Here is a 19,732-nt window from a genome sequence, read left to right as displayed (position 1 = left end):
ATAAAATAATATAACAATAATATATATATATCGCTTTTTTTAACAAAAATCCTTATAGCAAAAAACTATAGCTGATAGAAGAAATCTTTAGCTATTTTCTGCATTTGGGGCATTTTTTATACAATAAACATCTTGTTATGTTCATGTCACAAAAAAACAAGTGGATTTTTGTTTACCAGTGTTATTCATTTACAACAGTTGTAAACTTGTTGTTATTTTTTTTGCAAGTAAAATTTGAATAAGCCAATACAACTCTATGAAATATGTACAATAGGCATATAACAAATTTTGACGAAAAATTTGGCATACCACCACGTGGTGGCAAATATTGTACAAGTAATGAATATCACTTTTTTAGGTGATTTAGGTTCAAAAACGTTCCGCGCAAAAATGGATTTCTAAAAAACGTCAAAATTTTTTTTTTTAATTTTTTTTAATACTTTTATTTTGAAGAAAAATTAGTTTGTGGTTGGTGGGGCACTTCCCTTAGGTCCATTAAAAAGCGTTCGGAATAATAGGAAGATTATTAGTTAAATAAATATCTATTATTATGAAGAAAAACGTGTACAGCGTACAAAACTTTTTTTGTTTTTTTTCAGCTGTTTTGATAAAAAAGTAATTTCGTTTTACGCGGAAACTTTTTTGCAATTTCGCAAAAAAAAAATAATGGGGTTCATACTTTTTTATTCTCTATTCGACTATGGTATGCCGTTTTTCGTATTTGCAAAAATTGTAAAAAGTTATATGCCTAATGTACAAGGTGTGTTCCAACGTAAACAGGACTTTAGAAAAAAAAACTAATGGTTTCTTGCGCAAAATCAATTTATTTTATTCAAAATAGTCTTCTTCTGCTTCAATACATTTAAGCTAAGAACTAATCAAATAACATTATCCGAATACTTGGGCTTGAAATATTCAATGGTTTTTTGTTGGAAGAGCTTCAAAGTCCAACAAAGTATCAACGCAAAGTTACTCAGAAAAGGTTAAAACTCAAAAGTTAACCATAAAATATCAATTGTAAAGTTATCATTTATTAAAACCAATGTTAGAGATGTGATTTACATCATCAAATGTATACTTTCTTTTTCAAGATTTTTTTTAATATGATGTTTTTTATGGTCCAAAAAAATCATATATTTCACAACTTCAACAGAATATAACTATTGTGCGCAGGAGCGCGCAGGTTAGCCACTTACACAATGCAAACTTTAAAATCACCTTAATCGATAGAAAAAAAATCAGCTGCAATTAGCTACCAATTCATAAGTTATTAGCATTTTAATCTACTGCAACTGCAACTGCGTTGTTTGTTTGCTTGATTCGTTGCTTTGTTTTTTTTGCCTGCTTCGTTGTTTTGTTTGTTTTTTTGATTGTTCGGTTTGTTGCTTTGTTGTTATTTTTTAGAGTTGTCTCTCGTTATACAACAACAACAAAATACTAGTTTAGATGCCTTATATTATTTGAACTAATTACATCGTACAACAGCTAATCTGGGGAGTGAGAAATTCCAAGTCAGGGTGATGGTACTAGGTCAGTATAGTAAAACGATCAAAGAGTTTGGCGTTCGTATGTGTATGGTTTCAGAACAAATCCCAAAAATAAAACTTTAGAATTGGACGACGATGTTAAAAAATTACTTGTTGAATAAATAATTAATAATATATGATCATTTTTGAATATTTATTGGTTATGTTATATGGAAGGTGGGCGTAGTTGTGGGCGGACTTGTTTCATTTTTAGAGAAATAATAATTTTTATTGATTCAAACCGTTTGACAATTTTTAACAGTCTAGCTGTGATAACAGCGAAAATATTGCAACTTTTGGGCGTAATTGTGGGCGGATTTGCTTTATTTTTTCTGGACAAGCTTATATTTACAAAATATTACACTGTAGAAAATTTTGTTACTGTAGGATGATTTTTGATTTTTGTGTTATATGGGAGGTGGGCGTGGTTGTGGGCGGATTTTAATAATTTTTTTTTTTTCATCTAATTTGGCAATATGAGAGCCAAATTTCAAAGCCCTACCTCGATTCCTTCTATTTTTTGCCGCGGCATGTATGAAGCGGCACCACTGTGTGCCGGTGCAATGGCCTCTACGTCTGCATTACGCTTTTCTTTCATGGGTAAATGCATTTTTCCGAAAAGGAAGAAGTCGCACGGTGCCATATCAGGTGAATACGGGGAGTGGTTAACGGTTAAAATTCGATTTTTGGTCCTTCGAATGTTGGATTCTGAGCAATTGTTGGTCGTCAGTCAATTTGTGAAGAACAAATCGCTCATACACCTTTCGTAAGACCAAATGTTCGGTCAAAATGCGATAAATCGATGTTTTGGAGATGTTTAATTCCATTTTAATGATTATTTCGGCTGATTGTTGATGAATTCACGCACAGCTTCAATGAGATTTCCGGTGATCACGGGTTTTCATTGGCCAACATGTTGATCGGCATTTATGTTCTCACAACCACTTTGAAAACGTTGAAACCACTCGTGCACGCAGCTAGGGAATAGGCAATCATCGCCATAATTTAGTTTCATCAATTGAAACGTTTCGGTAAAAGTTTCACCAATTTTTAAACAAAATTTAATGTTGGCTCTTTGTTCGAAGCTCATTTTCGCACCGATAACACAAACACACTGACACTTAAAACACCATAACTTCACTTCTAATCAATGAAATGTCATGAAATTCTCACTGTACAATCGGTAAGGACAGCAGCTTCTAACGGACCAGTTGGCACCAGATGGTGCCACCAGGGCGCTAGATTCAAAAAGTCCTGTTTACTTTGGACTTCACCTTGTATGTTTAGTGTGCTAGTTTTGCCTGCTATTCTGTCAGCTGTTTCTATACTCTTGCAACCAGTAGCTACGGATTATTTTTGTTTTGTTCTTCTAACGGTTATACGTATCGCCTAAAACTAATCGATATAGACATAGGGTTATACATATATATTGGGTTATCAAAAAAGTCTTACGGAATTTTTATTGAATCAATTCGTGTGGCACCCATACATCGAGCTTTTTAGTGACTCCAAACTTCTTCAAATGGTTTATAGCAGTTTGATGGCTACTATGCCGGTCTCTTTCGACCAATTCAGCGATTTTATCGCAATTTTCGATGACAGGCCTTCCGGAGCGTGGCGCATCTTCGACCACCTCTACACCAGAACGAAAACGGGAAAACCATCGTTGTGCAGTGGAAATAGAAACTGTATCGGGTCCATAAACTGCACAAATTTTATTGGCGTCTTGAGATGCATTTTTGCCTTTATCGTAGTAGTACTGTAAAATATGCCGTATTTTCTTATTATTTTGCTCCATGTTTGCGACGCTATAACTCACGAACGACTTAAAAGAAACGACAGTCAATCAAACACGTGACCCGATGCGACGAATAAAACTAGAACTACGCGCTTTCAGCGCCAACTAGCGAAAATACCGCAAGACTTTTTTGACAACCCAATATAAAACTGATCAGAATGACGAGAAAAGTTGAAATCCGGTTGACTGTCTGTCTGTCCGTCCATCCGTGCAAGATGTAACTTGAGAAAAAATTTAGTTAACTTGATGAAACCTAGTATACAGATTCCGTAGTACAATAAAAAATTCATGTTCGTAGACGGGCGTAATCGGACCACTGCCACAAAGGACTAAATTGAGATATATAACTATAATTTGGTACAGGGAATCACAGTAGCAAACATAAACATTTTGAAAAAGTAGACATGGCCCCGTCCGCTAATACTAAACCTAATCCACTAAAACTATCATAACCAAATTTACCCAGGACAAATATTACAAGAACTCCTAACGAAAGTGTGAAAATGGATGGAAAGCCCGCACTCCCCATGTAACGATACTATTCAAAACTACTAAAAGCGCCCTAAATCCATAACTAACTGCACCAAAAACGTAAATATTTAACGTCAGGATAGTATGAAACGGCTTATGGTGTAATTCCATATCTCGGGACCCGGGTAACCGATTTTGACAAAGTTAAATTAAGCATGTCTACTCCCCATTTAAATTCCACTTGACTCTTTTACTTTCCAGTACACAAATCAAGAAACAATTAACATAATGGGATGAAACTTTGCACGAATAATATCTTTAGTGTATGCCACCTTATGACAAACAATTGTTCAAATCCAACAAAAACTTATCGAGCCCCTAGGTACCGAATATGTAGACCCCAGGATTTATGGTTAGCTTTTGACCGAAAATATCGGTCACTGTGTGAGGAGGTATACAAGTGAAATTCAGGCAGAGCCCTTTGTTCTACGTCTGTGTATTAAAAATGAGTTGAGTAAAGTGAATACTTCCCTGAGCCCCCATACACCAAGATGTTTGAACTTCCAGGTTACCTTTTGAAGTATATTGCGGCCAATATTTTAGTTATCTCAATGAAAATTCCTGAACAATCTTTACTCATAACAGTTTATATTTATGCCTAAAACAGATACAATTAGGCGAAAACGTGACACAGCTCCCATAAAACTATTATCAGAATTTTTGAACAACCGGCTGACTCTGCTCCTTATAATTGTTGGTTGTTTGTAAGGTACCTTAATGAAACCCAGGGAACATTTATTTTAGTGTGTGGCATCGTAATAGCTAATATATAAAATCGAGTCGATACTACTCATATACTACATACTTAAACAATGATTTTGTTTCTAACAATGTTGAACTTACATATGTATATATAATATTGCTTAGATTCCGATCCTCTGGCTTTAATTTTTGCAAGTTGCAAGCATATGAAATATTTGGTTGCACCCGAACTTAGTCATTTCTTATTTGTTTTTGAATCATCTAGTTAAATCAAATGAGACATATGTAATGTAAACTCAACAAAAGAGTTTATATCTAATATATTGGGTATTTGAAGAAACGAAATAATGATATATATTGATGACGTTATATTTTGCCATTACTCAAATACAAGATCAGAATATGTTTCTTAGCAGTTTTATGAATAATTAAGTCTGCAATTTTGTGTAATTCGGAGACCCATTTCACATAATTTCGGCATCAAATTAGACGTCCACCTGGTTGACTTGTTGACTACGAGATTTTACTAGTTGATCGATATACAGTTTTTCGTCTTAATTTGCTGTTTAGATATGGCTTTTTACATGAAATAACAGAAAAATCCGGAACTCAACATTTATGTATATAACTCCATATCTATATCGAAACTATCAACCATTAGGTGAGCAACATGTTACTGAGGTAGAAAAATGTTGCATAGGAATTTAACATGCACTTTCCGTGGAAATAATTATCATTATCAGGACCCTAAACACTATTCACATATTCAGCCGCTTGGCTTGCGTTTTAATTTTTAATGAAAAAAGCTGTAAAATGTGTTATCTTTTTCGTTGCCGATATTTGAAGCGTATTCAAACAGTATTGAGTCAGTCATAATAACCAACACTAAAGCCTTCTTTCTGATTATGTCCATAGAAATTATGCAAGAAACACGTCTTCAAAGACGCATCAGGATAAGGTACATATCACATTCATTTGCAATATAAACTTTGAATATACAGTGGATCACAGTAAAAATGATTCACTTGTAAAAAAACCCCTCTAACTACAATCAAATCAAGGACATTAATACATATGACAAAAGTTTTGTTGAATTTGTTTAATTCAATTTATTTAAATTACAAACACATGAAAACATTTTTATATTGCCTTAATACTTCAATTTACGATCTTACGCTGATATGAACTTGTTTAATCTATTAATAAAATTGTTTAGCGCAAAAAAGTTCTTCAGTGACCTTTAATAGAGTTGGATTGTCATACAAAGCAAGATTAATCCTCGGCTGGGTGTACCAAAACTCAGTGACATGGTAGAGAAACATTTTGAAATAAATTGTGTCCGTTTAAAGATTTATCTTTATGGAAGAACGGATATTCACGGATGAAAGCAAATAAAATATTTTGGGATCAGATGGCAGAGTGAGCATCTGGAGAAAACTCAATCAAGAGATTGCTATACTACATATTTGAGACCGACAGTCAAGCACGGTAGCAGCCATGTGATGATCTGGGGTGCTTGTTCAGTTGCTGGTGGGGATAAATTACATTTTGTCATGGGAATTATGGACAAATATAAATATTTTGAAAGAATAATCTTATACAAAAGACCGAAAAACTTAGTATTAAGGACTTGTACAATTTCTACCATGACAATAATCCCAAACTTACAGCTGGAGTCGTTTAAAAATGGACATATGGATATATAAGCATTATTAACCAAAAAGGATCTATCCAAATATTATTAATAAATTTAATACTGCTTATTTAATAGTTGCTGTGATGGACCATTTTCATAATGATATGAAATTTTCTCCTATTTTGTTAAATTCATATTTTTATGAAAACTACATTTGAATTTAAAATGTTTTGTTTCATTTCTAGTCTTTGTAAAGTGAACTTACAAAATTGAATTAAAGGGGTTATATACCTTCTTTGTCGAAGAAAAAATGGAAAGTTTGGATTTTTTTTTGATATGTAGCAATAATTTCATTACACGAATGTTTTTATTTTTTGATAGTACACTTTATTAACAATGTTTGTGCGAAATTTCGTGGAAAAATATCAAACAGTTTTTAAGCGGTGGCTGTTTTCCTTAGAGGCCTTTTTTTGGCAGTGTTTTGCGGTGACAATTCCCCAGGTCAAACAAGTCAACTGAAACCATAAAATTAAACAAATTTCATTAGTTTAGTGTAATTCCTTGTGATTGAACGATCGTTTTTATGTTTTTGAAGTAAAACTTCTTTAGGCGCGCTTGGCTTGGGGAGTAAACTGACGAACGCGTGACGAAAAGTGTGATCAGGTGAACGTGTGATCAGGCGAACGTGTAACGAAAAGTGTGATCAGGCGATGCGAACGGTAATTGGCTTGGGGAGTAAGCTGACGAACGCGCAACGAAAAGTGTGATCAGGCGAGGCGAACGCAGAGAACGTATAATATAGAGAAGGCTCACCGCGTTGCCAAATTTACGACTTTTCATTTAACATATGTACATATTAAAAGACCAAGCGGTCGCGCATATTCACGTACATACATATGTAATTATGTGTGCATGTAAACAAATTTGCAAGAACCAGAGAACTTAAAAGTATAGACAGAGAACATAAAATTTCTTAACATTGTATGTAAGGTCGGAATTCGCCTCGCAATTTTAACATTGTTCACAATTCTCTCACATATTCTAACCGAGAATATGAAGAGACAGAAATATATGTATTTACGGCATATGATGACAAGGCATATATGCCGAAGAAGAGAATATGAAGAGACTCCCAACGAAGAATTTCATTTTGCTAGTTTATATTTTGTTTCATTTTGACACCGAAAATGTGTACAAAATACATTATGTTCTCTGTCTCACATACGCAAGAATATGAAGAGACATAAATATATGTATGCATGAATATGAATATGAAGACATAAACACATGCATGCATGCTCCTTATGCAAGTTCATACATATGAATACATATTTACGCACGTTGGACGGCGAAGCTGTTACAGCGGCAAGGGAAGCGGTAACAATCAGCGATCGTTTGTTAGTTTCTTTCGCGTCTCGTCGCGTCAATGCTTCGACAGATTGATGTGCTGAACACATAGAACGCGACAGACTGCAAGCGCCATCTGAATCTGATATTGAAATACACACATTCTTAAGGACACAGTTATTTAGACAGCTGCACAACTACATAACTGTGTCCATAAGAACGTGTGTATTTTAATATTTGACAGATGTCGCTTGCAGCCTGCCCAGCTCTGTGTTCCGGGCGTGACTCTTTGAGTTTCGGCCATTGATTGTCCGTGACAACGGAGATGCGAAAGATGCGTGCGACACTTGTTATTATGAATGTATGTACATATGTACATATGTATGTGGCTCGCATTTGTTTTCGTAACATACAGACAAATGTGCCAAAGAAATAATATACATATCTATGTTTGTATATGCCATAGAAATTCTATTGGTACAAATATGGAAATGATAACGAAATAATGCGAATATGCACATTTCATGAAGGTCATCAATTTTCTTTGAAGAAATGAAGTTCAGTTTGCACATCTTCACTTTGTAATAGTGGAAATAAATATAATTTATTTGCAATATTACTTTATTTAAATAAAAATAATATAATTAATAATATCATAAAGTTTATATACAGAAGACTTATGATTTATGGTCGAGTAGGTTCTGAAGAACTAGGAGAAAACTATCATACGTTGCCACTAATCTTAGCAAGAGATTTCAATATCAATTTCGCATCCGAAGATGGACAACTCTTGAGAAACTTTCTACGAGATAAATTAGAATTACAAATGAATAATGACCGTAATGAGCCAACTACAAGACATGGAACAACAATCGATGCAGTTTTTTCTAGATTTCTGTCTAATTTTAATTCTAAAATATATGTATCGTATTTCTCGTATCATAAGCCTATTGTCTCGGTTTAACAATCAACCACAGTAATTACTGATGTACCCAATAATGAAAATAACGAATAAAACAATGCAAAAAAATAAAAGATCTATGCAAAAATATTAATTTACTAATGAAAACATAAAATAAATTTAAATATTTGTAGGAAATAAATATATGTATATGTGCATACATGTATATATTGCACACACACATTCATATATATACATATAGATAGAGAGAAAGAAGTTTTACTTCAGTCGTGCGGTCATAAGCACACTCTTTTTTTTATGTTTTTGTGCACACGGGAACGTTTTATACAAAAAGTGAACATTTTGTTTGCTAGAAATTTCACTAAAAAATTCATTTCGGCGAAAAAAAAGTTTGTGCGTCAAAAGTCGATCGTTCAAGCACGGAAAAATTTCATTACGAACAATCAAAAAAAAATTTTTATGAAAATCGGATCAGTAGTTTTCCGCCAATCCATGTCACCGCAAAGTCATTTTTCAAAAACACCATTTCGAGATATTCGCGTTTAAAGTTTCAAGTTCACTTTGGGGCCGCCCGAAGCGCGCGGTTAGAAGTGCTGTAACTTTTTTTCTACTGCTCGAATCTCTATGAAAATTTGAGAAAATGTTCTCAAGGAGTTCTTTAAAATAAAGCAATAAAAAATTTTTCGATTTTTTTTAATTAAGAAAGGTATATAACCCCTTAAATATTAAGTTAAATTGAAAGAGTAAGAGAGGGCCAAGCTTGCTTTAAGTTAAATAAATAAGGAATGTCTAAGCAAGCGTGTAACAGAATATTTTATACATTCGCAATTTGCTAAGATCAATTCCTTCAGGTGCTAACCAAACTTTTAAATAAACTAAAAAAGAAACTTGCAAAGATTGAAAACAGGGGAATTCGTTCAAGAGCTGGAAAAATGTGTATGTGTAATATTGCGAAAGAATTAAGCATTTATTATTTGATGAAATTGTGAATAAATTACAAGCATATTTGGTATTTACTTCACATATATTGGATGTATAATTAATATGCCGCAAACTAAAAAAATGCTCTCCTTTATAAAACCTCACATACTATCACCAATCATATGGATTAAAGTCAGCCGGATGTTCGAAATTCCTGATATTATTTATGTATATAATTAGGTCAAGTTTTCGCAAAATTGTATCTATATTTTTTAGGAAAGGGAAAAAAACATATGGAATTTAAAATTGTGTTATATGGGAAATTGGCGTGCTTAAAGCCCGATTTCGGCCATTTTCACACTGCGACATAGGAATTTTAAAAAATTTTATAATATCTTATATTCTTTTTGGTTAATCGGTAGAGCTGAAAACTAGATATGCTACGCCCATCTTCCAATTTTGACCATGGCTCTTATAAAGCTGTCTCAAACCACCTCGGAATTTTCTTAAGGGGGGGGAGGAGGGTATACGGCTTTTAAAAATATTTTGTTTGCATTTCCTATTTACTTTTTTTTTTAAACGACCAATATGTCGAGAATATTGTGTACAAATTTTGAGTCAATTGTACTCAAACTAACGAAGTTACAGCGTTTTAAACGACCGGCCGTGCTACCTGACTTTTGTTGTATATATAAAAAAAATCAAATCGATTTTCCCGAAAGCGTTATTTTTGAAGTTTGTGAACATTAGAACTCAAAATTTACTGATCCGATCCTTATGAAAATTTGAACATTACTTCTTCACATATATCAACAGGTAATCAGATGGAGTTTTTTCTATTTTTTTCTATTTTTTATTAACAAATTAACCGCAAATTTTTGAGCTAAAATCACGCTTTTTACTTCCAAGTGCTGCAAAAAATAGAAAAAAGCTCTTTCTGATTACCTCGAGATATACATCACCTTTAAAACGCATATACATTTTTTTCTTTCAGATAATCTGGTAACGAGTTAAAATGTTCCACTTTTTTTCAAGGCGCTTCTGGAGATTCACCGTCACTGGCTTTTTTAATAATACTATATTTTTCATGAACATTTTTTTTAATATACTTCAAAAGTTTTACAATAATATATCATTAAATATAATAAAATTATATTACTCATGTAGCCGCAAAAAAAAACACAAATATATTCGTTTTTTTGCCTTTAAAACCTTACCCCACGCTTAAGAGAATTTTGTTATTTTAGGAGAGATCGCAACCACTTCTTCAAAATTTTTAGTACGCAGGTTCCCCTTGGTACTTTGATCCCCACTGCCAAATTACAGTCTTGAATCTCTATTTAATACTTAGATTCGGCATTTTGTAAGTTTTTATATAATGGCGTTTGTGGGCATGGCATTAGTTCGATTGCGAACACGTTCCCACTTTTTTGCCGAGGAAATCGTATACCAAATTTCTTTACGATTTCTCAACGATAAATTTTCGAGCAATAGATTAATGCACTTATTTGCTATCTTATTCACTTATATATATAATAAGTCGTAAACTCATTTACTCTCATTCATATCTGAAATATGAAAAAGTTGTTAAAATCAAACTATTTAACTCAAATAAGACATAAACTGCATTTTATCAACTTAGCACAACTCAGTATTAAGTTATCTTGGTTAATTTCTATAAAAACTGAAAAAAACAGTAATTCTAAAATGATTAACTGTTATTAACGAATCAATTTCGTACTTAGTGTTTTACCGTTTTTTCTATAATTTTTACAAAACATTAACTGTAGTAAGAGGCAGCTGAGGTTTAGAAATTTCGAAAAAAAAATGTGCGTGGCCCGCCCGCACCATTCAATCTAAAATAACCAAATTCGCTCAGAATGAACCCCATAAGTCTCCCTACCTGTAAAATTTCTTACTCAGTAAAAATCGATGAAATCGGATTATAATTCCTAATATGACAACGGTATAAATCAATAACAAAATACGCTAGAGGCATTAAAATTTACTCTAGAGATTGTATGAGCCGTGATAAAACTATATATCTCGGGAGCCGCTCGACTAATTTCAACTAAATTCGGGTTTCTACTGTCATTCTTATAACGGGTGATTTTTTTGAGGTTAGGATTTTCATGCATTAGTATTTGACAGATCACGTGGGATTTCAGACATGGTGTCAAAGAGAAAGATGCTCAGTATGCTTTGACATTTCATCATGAATAGACTTACTAACGAGCAACGCTTGCAAATCATTGAATTTTATTACCAAAATCAGTGTTCGGTTCGAAATGTGTTTCGCGCTTTATTTTGTTCAGCGATGAGGCTCATTTCTGGTTGAATGGCTACGTAAATAAGCAAAATTGCCGCATTTGGGGTGAAGAGCAACCAGAAGCCGTTCAAGAACTGCCCATGCATCCCGAAAAATGCACTGTTTGGTGTGGTTTGTACGCTGGTGGAATCATTGGACCGTATTTTTTCAAAGATGCTGTTGGACGCAACGTTACGGTGAATGGCGATCGCTATCGTTCGATGCTAACAAACTTTTTGTTGCCAAAAATGGAAGAACTGAACTTGGTTGACATGTGGTTTCAACAAGATGGCGCTACATGCCACACAGCTCGCGATTCTATGGCCATTTTGAGGGAAAACTTCGGACAACAATTCATCTCAAGAAATGGACCCGTAAGTTGGCCACCAAGATCATGCGATTTAACGCCTTTAGACTATTTTTTGTGGGGCTACGTCAAGTCTAAAGTCTACAGAAATAAGCCAGCAACTATTCCAGCTTTGGAAGACAACATTTCCGAAGAAATTCGGGCTATTCCGGCCGAAATGCTCGAAAAAGTTGCCCAAAATTGGACTTTCCGAATGGACCACCTAAGACGCAGCCGCGGTCAACATTTAAATGAAATTATCTTCAAAAAGTAAATGTCATGAACCAATCTAACGTTTCAAATAAAGAACCGATGAGATTTTGCAAATTTTATGCGTTTTTTTTTTAAAAAAAGTTATCAAGCTCTTAAAAAATCACCCTATATTTTAGTGTGAAAATGAGCGAAATCGAACTATAACCACTACTATCTCTTTTATATATAATAACTGAATATAAATTCCATATGATTCTTTCACATTCCAGTATACAAATTAAGCAGCACCGAATGTATCGATACGACCGATTGATCGTCTGTTTCCGGGTCGTTAGCATAGATCCAAGAACAATCGTCAGTTATATTCTTTTAGTCGAAAATCATTATTTCACAATTCTTAATGCAACGCTACTTTTCGAAAAAAATTTAGTGAATTTGGAACCAATCGTGCTTTTACTTTTCTTAGGCCCAAATGATTAATCATCGCTAAGCACTAATTCCTTTATTTTATTGACGTATTGATCATCTACGCCTTCCACAAAATTTAATGGAACTTCTTTTTTGAAAAATTTAACCCGTTGTAAAAATCGTCGAATGCACTTTATGCATTTCAGAAAGAGAAGCGTATACTAAACACTGATGATTATTTTAATGTGACATTTGACACAGATTAGACACAGTGAGTTGGTAATAATTTTATTTGGGTTAAAAGAAAATCTAGGCTGATCAACTCGCGATATTACTCAATTATATTTGGGAACATATTCCTTTCCAATTTTATGAAGAAATATGTTTACACAGGTTTAGTCAACCGGAAGTTAGAAAATTCTGATACTGATTTGTTTGTAACAGCTTAATCGAAATAGATGTAAAGTTCTGTATAACGGGTGACTATGTCTCTAAAGAAGCTGAAACTTGAGTAAAGTAGTGTAGTTGGCCGGAATACGACGCCTACAAAAAGGCATTTGGTGATTTTGGTTTTGTAATTTAGAGCATCGAATTTCATACACTAATACAAATTAATATGAAACTAGATACCTATGATTGTAATCCATTCATCGGTTTTACTCAAACTTTTCTAATAAATATAAGGATTTTCAACACCTGAAAGTATTTCCACACCATTGAAGTTTGTAAATTGTCAGAGTAGATAATGTTCTATTACACTCGATCTTAAACGGGATATACACATGCAGACTTGTATGCATACCGTATCGCAAGTCAATTCACTATACACTTGTGCGACATCAGACATCATTTCGTTGCAATCGTTGAAATGAGCGGACATGGCCTCAGAAGAGAAAATTTTAGCGCTACTTGCAATTTCGGTGTGCGCGAAAATTTAAAAGCAAAAGAAGCCAAAAAACGAAAGTAACGTTTTTGGGGTCTTCACGCGTACTTATTGCTGTTGTTGTAACTTCGTGTTCTCGAAGAAAGTCTAGTGGTGACCAAAGCGTTAGCTTATAAAAGTATGTCCTCTCCGCCAGCACCACACTTTTCAATGTTTTTATTTTTTATTTTTTTTTCAATTCTTTCCTATGGGATTTTCGCATGCCATTATTGCGCTCTTTTACTTTATCAATTGCGGTATCCTAATCAATTTCTTTGTATTTGTTTACAAGTCTTTGCAAATTTTTGTATTCTTTTTAACTTATTCTTGTAAAATTTATTTTTTATTTCCCAAAGCCTTTTTCTCCTCTAAAGGCTTCAATAAATTCCCGCCAAATTCGTTTCCTATTATAGCCATTGTGATGTACGCGCAACCTTCCACTACAAAATTTAAACAAGAATGACATCGGTCTGCATACCGCATATACACATTGCTACCCGTCGCAACAACGAGCAGAAAAATTGAAAGATTTAAATTGTATGCATACTTAGATTTCGGAATGCATATCCGCCATGATGCGATGGTAGGCAATACTTGACATATAGCACAGACATGTCTGCAGTATATCCTGCTTCAACTCTTTCTCATTTGTGGTGTTTATTTTCATACAAATAGGAGCATATTTTTACTGACTTATATAATATTCATACTTGTATAATGTAATGTTCCGCCCGGACTTAGCACCTTTCTTTTAATTGAAAATTATCACAATTACTTTAATTATAGTTAAATGGGGTACCGTATTTTCATAACAGTTTCGATGAATCTTAAAATGAAAATAGATAAGCTTTATTAAGACTTAATTACTTTGTAAGATTTTGTAAGTTGAGGATCAAACTGTATTTCATGGCCGTAATCTGGTTTTGCTGGTTTAGTAAACGATAGTGTTGAGGAGGTTAAGGCCCCGAGAGCATAGTGAAATTTTAGTAAAATCTTGCCTTGATCAAAATCGATAGTTCGCTCCGCAATATCTTTATATGCCGGTACATATCTAACAGTTTGACGCTTAAATTTTTCTATTGTTTTCTGTATAAATAATAATAATAGATTAGATAATTTTGTCATTTCATCATTCTAGTATATTAAGTATTTCAAAACCTTCAATGCTTGTCCACCTGGTTTGAATTCGAACTCTTTTAAAGTACAAAGGTCAGCACGGTTACTGTAATTAAGAACAATTCTCTCACCGCTGACGGAAAGGTTTTTCAAGGAGTCAACTCTCGTCGTTGGATAAAAATGCAATGTTTTTGGCTCATTAGGATCACGGTTGTACTCCATGACTGCAAAATATAATATATAGTAAATGTGTGACGATTATAATATGACATTTTAAAAATTATCGAAAAGCGGGCATACACCATAAGTTTTATGTATGTATCTCAAAAACTACTAAAACTATATTAACCAATCTAAATGGAAATTTTTCACATCAGTAAAATTAATCAAATTTGTATCTAAACCCAATTTTTATAGAAAGGTTTGTCAATGTAAAAGTAGCCAATGAGCATGACCGCCCAATATCTCGTTAAATGCTATGCTTTAGCAACTATTGACAAATTTCCGTGAATACCATTATCTTGAAATGTTTGAATCAATTTAAAAATATGTATTTTCCGAAAATAATTTCCAAAAAACTGATAACATCGCGATAATATTTAATCTATCTCTGTCCACTTTTATAATCTTCATATCACCAAGATGTCTACGATTTAACAAATTTAACGGACATTTTTTGTTAATCACAAGGCGGTTTAGTAATGATTGTGAATAAAATCGGTTTTAAAATTTTTACGGACCATATACATATCTCATATACACAATATATTAAATATCGTTTCTTTGTTTGAATTTATATAATAATAATAGAGAATAAAATTTAACGATATTATTTCGATCAACAACATCCCACCTGATTAGGAAATAAAAATTGTGGATGTTAGGAGCACATTCTCGACATATGACGAAGATAGTGATTTGGGTTAGGAAGGGATAATTGAATAAGTTAATAAGATATCAAATGTGATGAAAATCATTTCACGATCTCATAAAAAAACGAATATTGAATTAATTTTCAACATTTTACATCACGATAGTTTAGTATTCCACCATTGCATCAGTATTTTCAAAGTACGAAAGCTTTGTCAGCCAGCGGGAGATTCCTGACTGGTATTTCTTCTACTTAGATGTGAAAATAAATCAAAACTCATTATAACCATGCCCACCTAACATACATAATTTATTTGGAAATTTAGTAAAAGTTAGAGAAACTTGGGAAGAAATTCTCATGCATCTCATATACTATATATAATACCAGAATCTGCCAAAAATACTTACATCGAAGACTATCGTTTCGACCTTTATAAAATGTTTCCTCTATTTTTCCGTTTTCACAAAATAGTTTTATTTGCTGCAGCAAATCTGACCTATTTTCATAATACTGCCACCGTATGCTTGGTTCTTTATACTCATCATCGTTGTAGAGAGTTAATTGCTCAGATTTTCCATCGCGTTGAGAATATCGCGAAAATCGTTCATGGACTGCACCAGCGTAATAAATAGTTTTTTGTAAGTGTGGAAATCTTTCTTCGAATTCTTTCAGACCAATATGCAGTTTATCTACCCATGATCGTATTGTGTCTAAATGTTTTTCTTCTCCTAACGATCTTATGCTTTCTGAGATGTTTTCATCAGATCCTGCTGTAAACGAACGCATTTCTGGCGGCTCTCCTGGGAGGATATGCTCCCAATCTTTGTTATCCTGTAAATTCCAACGTAGTTCACTTACCCTTTGATAATTCTGCATGTTAACATAATAATTTTGGTGATCCCATACACTATCAATAATAATATATTGCTTGCAATGGGTATCACAAATGAAGCCTGTGGACGGCTCAATGAAACGAGCTTTTGGTGGTGCTAGCACCTCGTCACCTTCGTCGTTCACGTATGTTTTTTTTGGCTTGATACTCCAAGGCGCATTATCAACAATTACGACCCAGGCATGAGAACGTCGAAAATGATATCTATCTACAGCAATCAATTCCATTTCCTAATTAATAAGTATTAATATATGAAATAGTACGCGTAAATAACATTTAATCAGTCTAGCGTGCATATTACCTCCAATTCTAAACGTTCTGCTTCCAGCCGCAATCGCTTTTCGTCTTCTTCTTTCTGTTTCATCATTTCGACAATATTCTCTTCTAAGTGGCTTTCTAAATCCGGAATAGTACGTAGTTTATATTTTTGTCCCGCCCAGATTTTTGGATTTTCCTTTTCTTCGGTTTTCACTTCTTTTATTTGGTGTGGATATGGAACGTTACGTTGATCATTCAAAACTGTCTCTGCCCGCGCGATACCAGATACTACCATCGCAGGATAGCCTGCACCAATTAACATGCTACAAAGCAAAGTAGCTATTTCAAAACTATTTCCTCGACGTTTTCGAAGAGTGCTTGCTGGTGACACTAAACGAGTTGGCTGTAAACAAAAAGAATTAAAAAATATATATTTGACTCATTTGGGCTAAGTATGTATATTATGGCACTTCAAGAAAAAATTTTTTGAATTTTTTTTTTAACTTTACCCCGTCAAATAGTAGTGATTGACAAACAAAAAATTCTCCCTCAAACCAGGCGCTGTAGCTTAACTCTAAGGGGTCGCAATTGTTTTTTAGGTTCCCTTACATTTTACATAGGAATTTTCGTTTTTTTCATTCCAATTAAAATTTCACCAACTAATTTTCGTTTCTCAAAAATAACCATCACATCTTCAGAAAGTTCACTTTTCAAACTTTAAAAATTTCTGCGACAAAAAGTGAGATATCCTTATGAAAATTGGTATACGCGTTCCCTGTCAAAAATATACGAGCTTGTAGATGGGCGTAATCGGACCACAGCCACGCCAAAGCAAAGGGTACTTGTGCGCAAAAATTGTTTGTAAAAGTGTGCGTAGCTCCGCCTTTTAATAAGATTAATGTACATATCTCTTAAACCACATAAACTACAACATCCAACTTCGGCTAGTGCACATAATTTACGAACGCCTAGACTGGACCTGGACTACAGTTACGCATACTTCCAATATTACAAATTTTAAATTCCATCTGATTATTTCCTTTCGAGTGAAAAAATCAAACAGCAAGAGAACGGGAAAAAACTTTCGCCGAATAATGCCTTTAGAGTATGCTACATTATGACACAAATTGTCAAAATCCAACAGAAATTTTTCAAACCCCCAGGTACCGAACAGTTAGACCCCAGTACCTATATCTGACTTTTACCGAAAATATTGGTCAACGTGTCAGAAATAAATACAAATAGGTTGATCTAGGTCAAACTTCTTTTAGCCCACAAATACATAGCATAAAGATTTGAACTGAGTTATCTTAATAAAATTAAGAAAACGTGTTATTTTTATCAACTATGTTTGTGCTTAGAATATAACAGGCCTTATATAAATGATGCACTTACCTCACTTTAAACCTTGCCATTAGCAAGAGTATTAAATGTTCGGTTATTCCCGAACTTAGAAAACGACAATCAGAAGGTCGCAATTCATGATACTTGTGATATGAGGTTAACAAAAATTTCTAGACCAATTCCATTTATATCAGCACTACATCATTACTGTAGTAAAGTTTGTTAGAATAAAGAAAATTATTATATTTGGTAGAATTGATTTTCACATTTTATCGGTATTAGAATATATCCAATAATAGACGCTAATTTTGTTAAGATATCTTACTATATAAAATCTTGCGAACACTACCGGCACTCACCTTTTTTGATTTGACAAATTAATATGTGTTGATCGGCGGTCGCGATATTGTAGCGTATATGCACACGGATAGAGAACATAAGAGCCTCGACGCCGTCCGCCAGTCACTTTTGTTAGTTGTGTGCTGGTGTCCTCGTATGTGGTGTGAAGATGTGGTGTGTATGTTGATGATGAGGTGGGCATCATAAAGAGGTGTTGGGAATGCGGTGTGTAGTGTGGGATGAAAAAAATGATGCGCATAATGCCAATGTGTTGAGTATGGAATGTGAAGTGTGGGGTGAAGATGTGTGGAGTATGGTGTGTATATGTGGGGTGTAGTTAGATTATATTAGGAGGGGGGCGCAGAAGCTCATTTAACCATCCAGGCCCCCCTAAACCAATGTTTAGCCTAAAAGGCGCTGCAGCTGTTGCAGCGTTGCCACAACGCTGCTCAGTCCCGTAGACCGACGAGGTAGTGGTCCAGCCTGCCGACGCTGCAACGAAATTCCGCTTCGCTGGGGCGCGCCACGAGCTGCGGATTGGAAACGGGGTATGCAGTCGCGCTGGATCGGTGGCCGATTCACTTCGCGTGCCGCGCTGCGATGTAGCAGCGTGTGATGCAGCCTGTGGCATATTTGGCACAGCCCTCGTGACTCACACGCTGCAGTCCCATGGGTATGTGACAGGCAGTTATGGCAATGCCCGTGGGCCTGGGCAACTTGCTGTCGTTGCACGGGTCGCATACCCCCAAATATGCCACAATTGTGCAGGCGATGTGGGCACCGACAGATGGGGCACCTTAGGGTCTCCGTGGTCCGTGATGGTGGTCGAGTGCCACCACGAGGTGCGGATTGAAGGACCGCTGCAGACGCGGTTGCCGGTACAGGTGCCGGCGTTGTTGCCACCACAGTTCGGGGCGCTGGAGTAGGCACGGTGCGTGGCACATTCGTAGCCGCGCGAGTGGTTGACGTATTTGCGGCTGGCGTATCTATATCCATGATAATCTGTATAGAGAAAATTATTGATTATAAATTGCTATCAGATAAGCAGACATGGTGAACGTGCCACGATATGTGGCATGGACGTATCGTCGTATTGATCGACAACCTTTTGGCTAAGATTCTTGGTTACTTTATACGGTGTCTTAATTCGAACGGTTTATTATTTTTTAGCGGTTTGTTATCGGCGTGCTTTTCGTTTTAGTGTTAAATTGGGTGCCTGTGTTATATCGCGACATTATCGGTTGGTTTTTTCGGTTTTCGGATTCGCGGTCGTCGGTGGTTGGTAAAAAGCACAGCTTCACGAGCGGTCTGGTTAGTGTTCCGTTTTGCGTG

General features: G+C 34.8%; 1 protein-coding gene across 1 annotated transcript in view; it reads right to left on the bottom strand.

Moving 5' to 3' along the window:
* Window positions 1-19,732, bottom strand: part of LOC105221823 (coiled-coil domain-containing protein lobo) — a 481,480-nt gene that overhangs the window by 59,500 nt on the left and 402,248 nt on the right. Inside the window, exons 3-6 of the mRNA XM_049449928.1 lie at window positions 16,761-17,120; window positions 15,975-16,689; window positions 14,739-14,920; window positions 14,448-14,666 (exon numbers count right to left, since the gene is read on the bottom strand). Coding sequence (XP_049305885.1) covers window positions 14,448-14,666; window positions 14,739-14,920; window positions 15,975-16,689; window positions 16,761-17,120 — 1,476 coding nt within the window. The remainder of the gene's footprint in view (window positions 1-14,447; window positions 14,667-14,738; window positions 14,921-15,974; window positions 16,690-16,760; window positions 17,121-19,732) is intronic.

The sequence above is a fragment of the Bactrocera dorsalis genome, chromosome 2, assembly GCF_023373825.1.
Source record: "Bactrocera dorsalis isolate Fly_Bdor chromosome 2, ASM2337382v1, whole genome shotgun sequence".
Classification (NCBI taxonomy): domain Eukaryota; kingdom Metazoa; phylum Arthropoda; class Insecta; order Diptera; family Tephritidae; genus Bactrocera; species Bactrocera dorsalis.
The sequence above is the reverse complement of the archived record's forward strand: the minus strand, read 5'-3'. Positions and strand labels throughout refer to the sequence as shown.